This window comes from Phycodurus eques, chromosome 14 (genome assembly GCF_024500275.1).
Source record: "Phycodurus eques isolate BA_2022a chromosome 14, UOR_Pequ_1.1, whole genome shotgun sequence".
NCBI lineage: Eukaryota > Metazoa > Chordata > Actinopteri > Syngnathiformes > Syngnathidae > Phycodurus > Phycodurus eques.
Genome location: NC_084538.1, coordinates 3,814,382 through 3,829,651, shown reverse-complemented (window position 1 = coordinate 3,829,651; position 15,270 = coordinate 3,814,382). Strand labels below are relative to the sequence as shown.

Sequence of the window (15,270 nt, the reverse complement as noted above, 5' to 3'; positions counted from 1 at the left end):
GGCCCCAATTCCTTGAATTTCCTTGACAATGACTCCAGTGCAATCAGTCACAACTCACGTAGCACCTTAGTATATTAATGTTTTTATTTGCTAGTAACCATGTTCAGTCTACCACATTTAATGACATAAAGCTTCACAGTGAAAAATTCAATCATTTTGGTTTTATCTCATCCATTCCAATGACCAATTAAAATACCGGGGCGAGGCGGGGGACAATCACAGGAAATAAAAATGCAGTTTTTATATGAAGGAGGCATGATCATTTTTCAAAAGACTATGAATGAGGAATCAAGCAAATAATGCAAAAACATTTGTGATTTGGGGGGGCGGTTTAGCGATGGGCCTTTTTCAAACCATGGCCCATGAGGCAGGCGAACAGCGTCAACACCATCTTCGGATTCACCTCCACCAAGTCATCAGGCAGAGCGTAGACACGAGCGCCGATCTTCCGGGCCAATGAGATCGCATATCTAGAAATAGGAGAGGATACAGGATGACTTGGCGAGAAATACCGGCGATGCAAATAAGTCACACACCAATTCCCTGCAATAATCAGATTCATATAGTTTCCTGTGATTCTGCATGTGCAAACTGGTCGAATGTAACGTACTCAGGTCGGCATATGGCTATATTTTTTTTTCAAATTTAATGCATTTTATCAACTACAAATGCCTCTTGCTGTGCTAATGAATATAGCTTCTGAACAGTTTCATCTTTATAAATTCTTCACTTATACATTCACTTATGTGGTTTGTCCTATGAAGGAATATTGTCTAAATTGTGGATATCTGTCAATAGGTCAACAGGGTATGGTGGGTTTCAAATGGTTTTTAAATAGTTACACTACTGTTAAGATTTTCAACAGGGTAACTTGTAATTGCAACCAACCACATTTCCAAAGTAATATTCCCAACAATGGTAAAAAGTACGGTAAGTCTCAAGGCTTAACCAATAGGCATAGTCGAGTCCCCACTAAATTTCAAGCAAGTGGAGTCATGTCATGACTTGGCTTAAGCAAGTTCTAAGTCAAATCATTACATTTTGCAGTCACAACATACTACCGGTAGTTAGCTGGACAAATGAATTTGCAATGAGTCTTTTCAATGGTTTGCCCAAAAATACATAAATAAATAAAGTAAATAACTTTTCCTTAAAAAAAAAAATTAATAAAATGGCACGATATATTGAAAATGCAGATTTTCAACTGGTGTGTCATGTCGTCCGAATCTAAGTCAATTCGAGTCTCATGAATACCAAGTCAAAGTAAGGTCAAGTCTTTCATAGGTTTTAGTAAAGCAAGTCCCAAGTCCTCAAATTGGCGATTTGAGTCCACCCATGGTAAATCCACTGTGCTCAGTGCTGAGCGTTTACTTGGCGTTGTTGAGTTTGTCGGCAGTCTTCATCACGCTTCTCTCCGGTCTTGTCACCATGTCCCACTTGACGGTGCCGGGAGCGATGGCGTCGATCAGGTCAATCACTGGCAGGCTGGTGCTGATGTGGAGGTCCTGCGGAAACACAAACAGATTTAAAAGGAACATATGAGCACATATTAGCACCACTGTTAAGTACAGTAACAGAATAAGCTTTTTATCGAATAACAGGATAGGTTTTAAAAATAAATAAATACAATTTGAAAAAAATCTGTGAACATACCAATGTGCAAATAGTGAACCACAAATTCTGTATGTAGGGGTTAAATGTACCGTATTTTCACGACCATAGGGCACACTGTATTAAAAGGCGCAGTCTCAGTTACGGGGGATATTTCTGTTTCGAACACATACATAAGGCGCACCGTATTATTGGGCGCAGGTATGGTAAAATATACGCTATCTTAAAACATATGGTAGCATGCATGCACACTAAAACAATGTTTTTAAAAAGGCAGCGGGAGCAAAACTGAGTTCGGTTGTACTTTATTGAAGTATTTAACAATGTACTCAAGTTATTTTTTGATCAATCCTCATCCACAAATCCATCAAAGTCCTCATGTTCTGTATCCGAAATGAACAGCTGGGCAAGTTCTCAATCAAACACGCCAGGTTCGAGTCAGTCTCGTTGCCGTGCGAAAGCTCGAACAACAGTGCAAGCGGACACGTTAGCCCAGCATCCACAATCCACTTACAAATGGTGGCGTAACTCTTAGTCTTAGTAAAGCTGTGTTCGCCATCTGTCATCCATCGCTTCCACGCCGCTCGCAACTTCACTTTGAACGCCCTGTTTACACGGATGTCCAGCGGTTCGTCAAGCCTCCCGGAATGATGGCAAACCCCGAGTTATTCTTTGCTCATTAATCCATTGCTCGAGTTGGTCTTGCAACTCTGGCCACCTCACCTTGTTTCTGCGTTTTCTTTTTCTTTTTTTTCCGCGAAATCTCAGCTTCGTCTTCTTGACTTGGCGAAGCTCGTTTTCCTGCTTCCTCCACTTGCAAACCATGTATTCGTTAATCTTGAATTCTCTCGCGTGTGCTCGGGGGTCCTTAGCCAAACCGATGTTTTGCACAATGCGCACCCCGGAAATGCTCCCAGTCAGCAAAGCGGTAAAAAAAAAAAAAAAAATCAAAATAATAATTTAAAAATGAATTACAAAAAAATAAACACCTAGGCGCTATATCCCTAATGGGGGCGTGGCTTTAGCGTCCTTCCCCTGTCCTCAGCCACGTCCGCTTTTCCTCTGTGTAAACAGCGTGTCGGCAGGAAATGCTAAAAAAATAAAAAAATTAAAAGTCGAGCGTAGCACTCATCACACAACAACATTTATAGATGTTGGAACTCGGTGCACACATAAGGCGTGCCGCATTATAAGGCGCCCCGTCCATTTTGGAGAAAATTGTAAGACTTTTAAGTGCGCCTTATGGTCGTCAAAATATGGTACTTGTATATTAGACAGGTGTACTCACACACACACATTCACCTTGAAGCTGCTGATGTGCGAATCTTTACGGTTTTGGCTCAGGGTGGTGTTGACCCAGTTAAGAATGATCTGCTCTCCCACCTTCTCGCCATCGCCAAGGTCTGATAACACCAGCATTGTGTACCTGCGAGCACGACAAGAGGCCACCTGCGTTGTCAAAAACCATCAGCCTTCAAGCACACCTACCGGTAGCTGTTATTTACTTATATTAATCAAATATTATACTGTAACTACATTTATTTGTAATTTTTATTACAATCATAAACAGTACAATACATTTTAAAAAGGAATCAATTTTTGACAGCTATCATACAGATTTATTTCATCAGTCTGTTTGGGGGATGCGTTTCAGTTTTTCATTTCAATTGTGAATATTGGGAAAAACTACATTGTACATATAAATACAGTACTGGAATAATTATTTTTTTCATGTTATTAAAATGAGTACACTTGCACGTTTCTTTTTGTTGTTGTTAAAACATGGCAGTCATTTCGAAACAATTTAAGAATTATGAATATATATATATATATATATATATATTTGAATGTCTGGGTTGAGGGGGCACTAACTGCATAAGACAGAAGACAACTCTCTGTTCATGACTCTAGACTATGTATGACCGAGCTTGAGAAAAATAGAAAGGCATCACTTAAAAGCCACCAACCGGATTGTATTCGCACGTCATCTCCTTCCATGCAATTTTTTCTTCAATTGTAATTTTCATTTTTCGCAAAGTGCTTGTCCTATCTGTTGTCTACTCTAAGGGTTCACATTTTTCCTTCGACATAGTACAGTTAAAATTATTTGAAACATTTTTTAAATTAAAATTAGCACAATCAACTAAATTAAATAAAATATGCAGTTACTGTATCTATAAATGTATTTTTAAAATTATAATATACAGTAGGTAACATTGTTAAATTATATATAGAATGGTTTTAAATCATTGTATTTCATTAAAAAATTGTGCAATGAAAATAGATATATTTTAAATCAATTACTGTTACAGACATAGCAGTCGTTTATAAATATATTGAAAATATTTTAAATATTTTTACATTTATATACAAATATATCATCTCATTGAAATGTGTAGTTACAATTATTTTATTTCATAACAATTAGGACAATTTAAAAAAAAGTCTAAAAATATATGAGCTGTATTCTTAAAAATGTCCCATTAAAACCAGTGGCATGTAAAAGGCCCTCCAGGCAAACCATTCAAGACTTTCAACGCAATTCAACCTCCCACAATACAGGATGTCAGTGTTACAATTCGTGAAAAGTCACAACACACCTCCTCATTAGTTGCCACACCAGCGCCAAGGTGTGCATGGGGCTTCCCTCGTTCAGGTTCTCGCCGCCAATGCCGACGAGGGAGAAGTGGGCCATGTTTCTGCCCAGGCCCACGGCGTAGTTGCAGTTCTCCAGCTGTGTGACAAAAAAAAAAAAAAAAAAAAGTCAACGCCGTGTTTTGAATTCAATTTGATTCGGTCCCATCACAATGGCGCTGTCACGAATCAAACCTTCTTCATATTAGCCCCCAAGGTGGGGTACGGCGGCTGGTTGACTTTCTTCCAGTTGACGGGAACGTTCACCTTCTCGTAGAGCTGCAGGATCACCAAACCGTCGCACAGATCGCTGAAATAAAAATAGAAATTTAGCATCATTACATTTATGTAAACATGTATTTTAATAGTTTTTATTTTTATGATAAAATAATTCTTTTGTTTGAATTTTTATGATGCTGATTTTTTTACAGTTATGGTATGGATTTATTTTGGAGGGTGCAATAAAATGAAAAGTTACAAAAATAAATGAAGACATTATTGACAAATATGGCACAGATTCATTTTGCTGTGTCATTTGGCGGGTGCAAATAAAAAAAACAAGGAAATATATTTTTTATTAGTGTAATTAAATCAAGTATTAGTACAATACATTTAAAAAATCATTTTGTACATGCATAGATTTATTTTGGAAGATGCAATTAAATAAAAATGAAATATATACATATATATATATATATATATATATATATATACACACACGCGCAAGCACACACACACACACACACACACACACATCTGGCCTTAATCGTATCACCTTATTGGCTTCAGCCAGCATTTTCACAAGGTCTTTAGCTTTTGTTATTGGGTTGATATGCATTTTTCGGACTAAAAGACGTTCATATCTGGGACACAGGACCCATCTCTTTCATGAGCAGGATGATGGCTGGACATTCCCATGGTGTTTATGCTTGCATATAATTGTTTAATCAGACAAAGGTGACACTTTCAGGCATCTGGAAATTGCAGCCAAGATTGAACCAAACGTGTGCAAGTCCACCATTCTCCTCCTATCTTGGCGGATTTCTTTTGATTTTATTTCCATAATGTTACACAAAGAAGCAATGTTTCAGGTGTGCCTTCAAATAAATCTACAGGCGTGTCTCTAATTAACTGGTATGGTATCAATAAACTATATAAGAATGGATGAAAATCATAAGCTTCCAAAGACTGTTATCATTCCCAAATTGTTTAAAGGCATGGTATTCTTACCGTATGTAAACTTCTGACTTTGAAGAAAGTAATTAAAAATTATCTATAACCAACCTTCTCTAATTATTCTGGCATTTAGAAACTAGAAATAATTTTGGTAATCCTAATTGACCTAAACAGGAAAAAAAATCCAGTCTGATTTCATGTCAGACAGTGAGGAAAAAAAAAAGCATGTGTTTATATATATATATATATATATATATATATATATATATATACACATGTATGTAAATCTCTGGTTTCAAGTCTACAGTGTATAAATATAATTTTAAAATGGCTGTATAGAAGGCTGGAGACACTCTGGTGGAAGCGGGTACACATTTTGTGATCTGACTTACTGGTACATGTGGTTCACGTACGGATTCACACCCAAGGAGTTGATCCAGTTGCGGAAGGTTTTCTCTTCGCGGCTCTCGGCTGTAAAGACAGGACATTCCCGCCGTCACCCGCACGTTCCCTTATTAATCGAGTAGAATGTCAAAGAGTCCGGTGGCCTTACGCTCCAGTTGGGCGGCCTCCAAGCCATTGACATGCCCCCTCTCCAGGGCCGGGTGCGTGTTGAACAGGTTGGCCACAAACGCTAAATTGAGCTTGCTGTTGCCCGAGGTGACGTCGTGCGCTGTCACGAACTGCCGGCAGTCCAGACGCGACGCCTGCTGCAGCATCAGCTCCGCCCTCCGGTTCAGGTCCCGATCCTTCAAAGACAAATGATGGGACACTTCACTGGTGCGGCGTATCTACAGCTAGCTCTTAACTCACATTTTGTCTTGCAACGAAGCAAAAATTTAACAAGCGACAGCTAATAACTTGGAAAAAAAGTAAGAAGAAAATTATTTTTCACACAGAGAGGAACTAGGACCTCGCCTGTGCCAGCCTGGGAAATCGAACCCCCGATCCTTTGGTCACAGGCCATATTTGTATCACAGTTCCACTAAAATGACTCACATTAAGGCCGCTCATGTCGATTTTGACGCTCCTGTAGTCGTGCTCCCCACGGGGAGCAATCTGGTCCAGGAGGTGGAAGTAAGCGCGAGAGTCCTGCAGAACAAGTAGGCTCAGTGATAACGTCCGTATACAGAAAGTATGTTGGGTATTTCGGGTAAAATTTCAGGATGACTCTAAAATGTACGATAACTTTTACAGGTTAACGTAACATGACCTTCTCTAAACCTTCAAATGCACATTTCCAACTGTTCAAGTGTTTGTGTATTGTCAGAAGGACCTTGATGTCCTCGCTGAAGTTGCTGATGCTCTTGGTGCCGGCGTTTTGCAAATGGTAGTTGACCCAGCGTAGCAACAACTGCTCGGGAGAGAGAGACATCAGGTGGTCCAGACTCTCTCCCTCGGTCAGGAGGCAAATCATGCCTGCAAACACACACACAAGCACGGCTCATTGTACTGCGTTTAAGGTTGAATAAAGGTTTTATAGGCAGGCACACATTAGCCAGAGGGCGGTGCAATACTGCAAAATTGGATACAATTATCACTCCACAACAGATGTATTTAAAATATAACAATGGATCTGGAAAGGGGAAAAAAAAAAAAGTAATATTTTCTTATTTTATTTTAGTAGAAAAATATTTGATTTAAAAATGTGTAATTTTATTTTTTTTAATGTATTTTATTTTAATTCAAACATATTACATTGCATTATTTTTATTTTATTTTAGTAAAATAGTTATTGGATTGCATTGTATGAATATGAATTAATATGGAAAATACGGATTTTAAATATTCTACTTTTTTTGTCGAAAAAAACAGATTGTCGTGACATTTTAAGTTTATGCTACTTCAGTAATTGTACATTTTATTTGATAAAGCACATTTTTTGTCATTTTATTTCATTCAGAATTATTTTTAATTTAGTAAAACCAGTATTATATTTTAGTTTCTTTATAACAGATAATTGTATTCATATAATTTAATTGATTAATTAAAATATATACATTTTAGTAAATTATTTTGCTGTTTTACTAAAAACATTTGTTTTTATTTCATTTATTTTAGTAACAATTTATTTTGTTTTATTTCACTTCTGTTCAAAAAAAATATTTTTAGCAAAACAAGGCATTTGTAATTTAAAAAACTATTTCATTTGAACTAAAGGATTAACAATATAAAACGGTAACAGTATAAATAGGTGTTACAAATGACAATGTATAAAAAAAAAATGCTTTTTTGTGAGTGCATGCGCTGACCTTCATTCCGTCTGATTTCTATATCAGCAAAGAGGCCCACTTTGATAATCTGCCAGAATAACCCCAGCACCAGATGAGGTTTCCCAACCATCAGATTAAGAGCGTCGATGTTCACCACCGTGCAGCCGATGGCCGAGGCTGAGTTCAGCGCCAGGACAAGATTTTCCTAAAAATGTGCCCCCAAGAAAATAAAATCAAAACAGACCTTTTAACCCTCATGTTACGTTTCCGGTCAAATTTAAAATGTATTTAATATTCCAACAAATGGAAAAGAAAAAAAATCCCTTTTATTTTCTTTGTCTAAATGCATATTTATTTCATGTTGAGGGTTTAGTGCTTAGCACGTCATTGGATTGCACTTTTTTCAGCATTTTTGTTGTTGTTGAATAATTCTTTCAAATAGTTTATCTAAAACTACTGGTGATTGTAAATTACTATTATACATTTAAATGTGTTAATTTTACATGCATGTATTTTTTTTAAATGAAAAGATTTTAGGATCATAATGTAGTGATATTTTATTTTTGTAAAAATGTTGAGAAATACACACATGTACAAATGCATTGTCATACGCATATGTTTTTTAATTTTATTTTGTTTTTAAAATTTGTTATGAAATGAGTTCCACTGCACAAGGGTCAATATTCTAGTGTACAGGCTCTTCTGCAAAGTCCAAATATAATCAACGGCAGCTTTATCTCCGGGACAGCCTCAATCACAGTTATTGTCTTGGTTGACGTTCATAAAAAGATAACTTTGCACTTTGGTGGCAACAGATTGTCATAACAATGTGTGTTTTCAGGCACTCACAGTCATTGTGAACGTAGTGAGCTTCCGGGTGTTGATGACTCTCTCATCGATGGTGTCGGGCTGGGAGAGATTGATCATTTTGCTGCGAGGGAGAACAGAAAGTACAGTATATATATATATATATATATATATATATATATATATATATATATATATATATATATATATGTAAAAGCACCTACAAAAAAAGTTGAAAAGTTGATTGATTGAAAAACAAACTTTCCATAACTTCCGCTAACAACCCAGGCTATACTTAGCTCCTCCCCGATATACAAAGATCTTAGGTCTCTCAGTTGAGATGTATCACTTCAACAATACTTCCTCGACAACAACGACCATATATTTTTGGGGCATCAATTATTCGCATATTTTTTATATTCACGTCGGGTCTTGGTCCTTAATCCCTACAAATAGCAAGGGTTCACTGTGTAGACAGTACAGTATATACATTATGTAACTTACCACAGGAGGATGCCATCGCGGACAGAGGTGAAGAGGCTTTCGTCGTCAGGGTTCATGGGCAGCAGGTGGCGGCAGTCAGGATCCTTGGCCAATGCTTTGTTGATCCAGTTGACAAAAGCCACCTTCTCCTCATCTACACACAAAAACACAACACACACACATTAAATCAGTGATTCTCAACTGGTGGTTTGCGGACAACTAGTAAATAATGATTATACGTGTTCTTATTTTGATTTTTTCCGCTAGAGTAATGAGATTCTGATACCCTTGCCCCTCCCTTTGGGACTGGTCGGGCATTTTGGTTGGGCTGGGGGTTCGCCCTGGCTCCTGCGGAGTGGGTGGCGTTCCCCTGACGAGGTCCCCCGCAGGACGGGCTCACTGGCTTGGCCGCGCTTGCGGCCCGCCCTCCTTCAACGTGCCGGCTCATCAACTCCGTACACCAGTTGACTAACATGCATGCGTTTACGGTGTTCATTCACCAATAAGTAGCACTTGCTTATTTCCCACATCCTGCCCTGCCCTTTTCAGTCCTCTCACATCTCATCCTATTGGTTAGTTGTTAATATATCACATTAATTACAGAATAATATGGAAAGTCTGCCATTGTTCTGTTTATTCACATGCAGTTTGCAGTATTATCGCACCCGAGTAGGAGTGTTGTGTCCCGACGCTTGAGATTCCTGACATCCCTCCGAAGGACCGGATGCCATCCCTCCTGGTGATGGATTTGCGGAAGGTCTCGCTAAACTTCTTGCTTTTCAGCTCCTGATAGATCTAAAAAAAGAAAAAAAAAAGCACGCGTGTGTGTAGTAAAACTTAGCCAGAGTGTTCGAACGTGTATCGTCTTTGGGGTTGTGAGCTCACGGAAACAAACTCCTCAAAGCTGATCTTCTCATCCTTGTTGGTGTCACCGGCCACGAAGGTCTCCACAATCTGCCGAACTTGGTATCCGGGCAGGGAGAAGCTGGCCTCGCGGAACAGCTCCTGGAGCTCAAAGTTGCTCACATAGCCGCTGTTGTCGATGTCTAAAGATATAAGCACACATGCACACCAACACACACACAGATGCACAAAGAAACACACAGACAAACATACACAAACAGACACATGTACATCCGCACATACAGATACATGCACAAATGCGCGCACACACACACACACACACACACACAAATAAGGAGACACACACATATACACGCGCACACAAATCCGCACATAAACCATCACAGACACAAAAACACACACACTATTTAAAATGTGTACTTGTGACTTTAAGCAGCAATTTATCTATTTTATGTCAAATTACTGACATTATTTGTTGCCTGATGAGTAAAATGATTACTCCATACAAAAAATAATTCACACATTCATGGATTGAGGGCATACGTGGCCTAATGTAATATTGATGATTAACTTATCTGCAGTGATTTGCATTGAAAGTACACACACTCCACACGCCAAGCGAGCAATAAAAAAAAAAAAAAAAAAAAAAAAAAAACCCCTGAGTCTTGACTTTATGGCTGGCTATAAAAGTTGTGTAAATGTGCATGTGTGAACTGACCAATTTTATTGAATGCCTCTCGGAGCTCTTCTAGGTCCTCCCTAGAAATGTGGGTAACGTGTTTGTCCATGGCGGCCTTAAAAGCACGCACGCGTGCGCGCGCACACACACACACACACACACACACACACACACGCACAAGCACGCACGCGCACACACACACACACAAACACACACACACGCACGCACAAGCACACACGCACGCACGCGCGCACACACACACACACACACACACACACACTGCATCACCTTACAGTGGCTAAATAGGATTCTTGCAGCAAACGCTCACCTTTAACTCAGCAGCTCAGTATCATAAACCTGGCCATAAAAAAATGCTGTAAGTATAAGGGGATAAAGTCAGCACTATAACTGGAAGTCACTAACATAACAGCTACCCCTTTTTGCATGGAGTCAAATATCCTTCAAAATCAACGAGGTTCATGCTTTACCTTGGACTAAATATCTTTGTCTAAAAAATTTGTTGAATTGTTTGTTTAAATAATTCAATGAGTCACCCATATTTATAATCAATAAAAATTTCATAATTATTATCATCCATCCATTTTCTTCCGCTTATCTGAGGTCAGGTCACAGGGGCAGCAGCTCAAGCAGGGAAGCCCAGACTTCCCTCTCCTCAGCCACTTTGCCGAGCTCTTCTGGGGGGATATCGAGGCATTCCCAAGCCAGCCAAGAGAAATAGTCTCTCCAGCGTGTCCTGAGTCGACCCTGGGGCCTCCTCCCGGTGGGATGTGCCCGGAACACCTCACCAGGGAGGCGTCCAGGGGGCATCCTAACCAGATGCCCGAGCCACCTCATCTGGCTCCTCTCAATGTGGAGGAGCAGCGGCTCAACTTTGAGCCCCGCCCAGATGACCGAACTTCTCACCCTATCTCTAAGGGAGAGCCCGCACACCCTGCGGAGGAAACTCATTTTGACCGCCTGTATCTGCGATCTTGTTCTTTCGGTCACGACCCACAGCCCGTGAACATAGGTGAGGGTAGGAACGTAGATCGACCGGTAAATCGAGAGCTTCGCCTTTCGGCCCAGATCCTTCTTCACCACGACAGACCGATACATAGTCCGTATTACTGCAGACGCTGCAGCGAGCCGGCTGTCGATCTCACGTTCCATTCTTCCCTCACTCGTGAACAAGACCCGAAGATACTTGAACTCCTCCACTTGGGGCAGGATCTCATCCACGACTCGGAGAGTGCACACCACCCTTTTCCGACTGAGGACCATGGTCTCAGATTTGGAGGTGCTGATTCTCATCCCAGCCGCTTCACACTCGGCTGTGAACTGCTCCAGTGAGAGTCGGAGATCACGGCTTGATGAAGCCAACAGAACCACATCATCTTCAAAAAGCAGAGATGCAATACTGAGGCCACCAAACCGGACCCCCCCAACACCTCGGGTGTGCCTAGAAATTCTGTCCATAAAGGTAATGTACAGAATCAGTGACAAAGGGCAGCATTGGCGGAGTCCAACATTCACTGGAAATGAATCCGACTTAATGCCGGCAATGCGGACAAAGCTCTGACACCGGTCGTACAGAGACCGACCACCCCTAATCAAAGGGTCCGGTACCCCATACTCCCGATGCACCCCCCATAGAACTCCCCGAAGGACACGGTCGAACGCCTTCTCCAAGTCCACAAAGCACATGTAGACTGGTTGGATGCATTCCCATGAAACCTTGAGGACTCTGCTGAGGGTGTAGAGCTGGTCCACTGTTCTATAGCCAGGATCAAAACCACACTGCTCCTCCTGAATCTGAGATCCGACTTCCCGACGCACCCTCCTCTCCAGAACCTCTGACTAGACCTTACCAGGGAGGCTGAAGAGTGTGATCCCCCTATAATTGGAGCACACCCTTCGGCCCCCCTTCTTAAAAAGGGGGACCACTAGGTCCACTAACCCACTCTGCCAATCCAGAGGCACTGTCCCCAATGTCCACGCGATGTTGCAGAGGCGTGTCCACCAGGACAGCCCTACAACATCCAGAGCCTTCAGGAACTCCGAGCGGATCTCATCCACCCCCAGGGCCCTGCCACCGAGCGACCACCAAAGCTGCGTTCCACCTTGGCCCGCCGGTACCCATCAGCTGCCTCTGGAGTCCGACAGGCCAAAAAAGCCAGGTAGGACTCCTTCTTCAGCTTGACGGCATCTTATCGCTGATGTCCACCAACAGGGTCGGGGATTTCCCCAACGACAGGCACCGACCACCATACAGCCACAGCCCCGGTCCGCTGCCTCAACAACGGACGTGCAGAACAGGTCTATAGATTTTTGCTGTTCTGCCGGAGGTCGGACTTGGAACTCTTTCTTACCAATTTCATGACAAAAGGGCTACATGAATGCAACAATTATTACAGGCCTCTTGATAACACAAATGCTTGCCCACCACCCCTGTACTCCTCTATACTGTATGATACCCTCACCAAAAAAATAAAAAAGACAAGTTGTTACCTTGAGAGTTCAGCTGGAAATCAAAAGGCCCCCACCTGTCCACCACCAGAGCGGACCCGATAGTCGGCGTTTTGTGCTCCGCAGACGAGGCAGGAAGCTGGAGAGCAGCTTATCACTCTGGAGGAGACGACCTTTGGCCTGTTTGGACCCTGGGATGGGCGTAGGCAACACGGTTAACATTTAACACCTCAGCTTATTGCCCAAAAGTCTCAAGGAACCATCCTTGCAAAGAAGTCAGCCATTTTGGCTAAACGTTGCCATTGTAGGCTAATTTTTGCAATTCCCAGGGGTTCTGCATACTAAACGGATGGGAAAAGTCAGCCACTGAAGTCAGTTTTATCGGCGCCATAAAATTTGGCATGTCTTTCATGAGTCGATTACAACAAAGTTCTAGTTGCGGTTTTGAGTTTTTCCTTCCCGATTGGGGTGGGTTTACATTAGGGGATGTCGTCAATCATTGCCAACTGTGAGTCTGTGAAGCCCTTTGAGACTCTTTTGTGATTAAGGGCTATCCAAATAAACTTGACTTGACAATAAGCCATGCCAGAAAAGACACAGGAAGTCAGCCAGTTTGGTTTGAAGCAAATAGTTTAGGCTAATTTTTGCCATATCCAAAACTCCTTCAAATGCAGACTTCTACGACAGATTATCTGATCGACTCGCCAATGGTTCCGTAGTGCACCCCATAATTTGTTTTAAATCCAGCCCCTGAAGACAGTTTGAATTAGCAAAATGTTTGTTGGATTGCTACCAAACTTGAAGCGTGTACAGTGTACACTAGACAGATGGGTGCCACTAAATTGCTAGAAAACTCAGTTTTCGTCATTGCTTGATGACTTGTCATAAAACACGACAGTATAACAACTTCTCACCTCAATTTTTTCAGAAATTTAGTATGGGCCTCGCAGGACTTTATAACAACTAAAAAGCCCCCCTCCCCCATTCTTTAGGAAGAAGGCTCTTGGCAGGTGATGACAGATACTATGTCTTGTAATAAACTAAGAACCAATAAAAAAAAAACTACACCCTTGGAATGAAGGCTGAAGAAAACTTTAACACACATTCAAATCTAAAGCTTCCTTTTCTATTAATAACATCTGGGCCCACCTGCTTGGATCAGTGACATTCCATTACGGATAAAAACTTAATTGGGGGGGGGGGGGGTTGCATTCAAAATGGCTCCAAGGTTTAGAGTCCAGCGCACAGTTACATCACCCTCTTTCCCACTATTCAAAATCAAACTACCTCACACATGCTTTAAAATGTACACAAAAATAAATTTTCATACCTTCATTTTCCCTCCCAACACACCAACGCTTCCATGTTTCTTATGCGGCCTCCCGTGGACACATGATCAGCTCTTTTTGTTGGAAGTGCTCTCCGGTTACTGTGGCCCACCAACAACAGCTGATCCCAGAACAGCGGAGTGGACGAAGACCAGCAGGCCAAAGAAGACTGTGGCCTGGTATAATAAGCCTGCTGCATTATTCACTGGCAGCCTGGTGCACAAAGCGCATGATTGAGAATTGTATAAGAGTAAATGTTTTTAATTTGCATACTTTTGCACTCACTGGGTGCAAAATTTGATACAATTGGACAAAAACTAATGTGCATCCAATAGTTTGGAACTGTTATTTACCATATTTGAAAAACTATGTTTAATATGATAGTAAGCCATGGTAACATTATACAGTTGGAACAATATAGGAAAATAAATATGTGTACTTCAATAATTATATTAAAATCGAATTCTCAAAAGTTTAAGATTTGGAGCTAAATAAAAGTTGTAAACCAAAAATGTCTTAAAGATTAGAAGCCAATGTATTGTATTATTTCACACACCACTAGAGTGAGCCCACGTACCTCGAGTGGCACTTGTACGACATTTTGAGAGTTATTTGCATAGTATAAAAACAAAGTCATTATATATTTTATTTATATTTATATTATTTTTAATTACGTTACTTAGTGACATTTATTGTTATTATTATTTATACAACCGCAAATCTAGTGAGGATAAGCGGTACGGAAAATGGATGGATGGATATTAGTTAGTGAATTTGTGTTGCATTAATTTTCTTTTTATTTTAATATTCACAAAAATACAGGCAGTATTCTTGAATGTTAATACCTTATTTTAACGTATCTTTTGATATACACCATTAATTGAGCAGAACTAATGACTGGGCTGCATTGGAATATCTCTATTAATATACGAGCCAGAAATATTCAGTTCACAGATTTTAATTTTATTGGCCCGGCAGTATGTGGGGAAGGTTGAGGCTGGCGCACTGC

The 15,270-nt window shown here is 40.6% G+C and overlaps 1 protein-coding gene across 1 annotated transcript; it reads right to left on the bottom strand.

Moving 5' to 3' along the window:
- Positions 1-331: 331 nt before the first annotated feature.
- Positions 332-10,576, bottom strand: LOC133412741 (plastin-1-like). Its single transcript, XM_061696338.1, has 15 exons — positions 10,507-10,576; positions 9,810-9,970; positions 9,590-9,719; positions 8,946-9,078; positions 8,484-8,565; positions 7,674-7,839; positions 6,698-6,840; positions 6,421-6,513; positions 5,975-6,170; positions 5,814-5,892; positions 4,441-4,555; positions 4,212-4,345; positions 2,914-3,037; positions 1,372-1,505; positions 332-470 (listed from the first exon to the last, which is right to left on the bottom strand). The coding sequence occupies exons 1-15, from the start codon at positions 10,574-10,576 to the stop codon at positions 332-334; spliced, it is 1,899 nt and encodes a 632-aa protein (XP_061552322.1).
- Between the last annotated feature and the right edge of the window lie 4,694 nt (positions 10,577-15,270).

What these genes read in the sequence shown, in the direction of transcription:
- LOC133412741 (XM_061696338.1), bottom strand. Translation starts at nt 10,576, where the DNA reads ATGGACAAACACGTTACCCACATTTCTAGGGAGGACCTAGAAGAGCTC. An exon ending in CGCGATGGCATCCTCCTGTG is followed by an intron (nt 8,566 to 8,945) that starts GTAAGTTACATA and finishes TCTCCCTCGCAG; the next exon opens with CAAAATGATCAATCTCTCCC. An exon ending in GTGTGGCAACTAATGAGGAG is followed by an intron (nt 3,038 to 4,211) that starts GTGTGTTGTGAC and finishes TCGTGCTCGCAG; the next exon opens with GTACACAATGCTGGTGTTAT.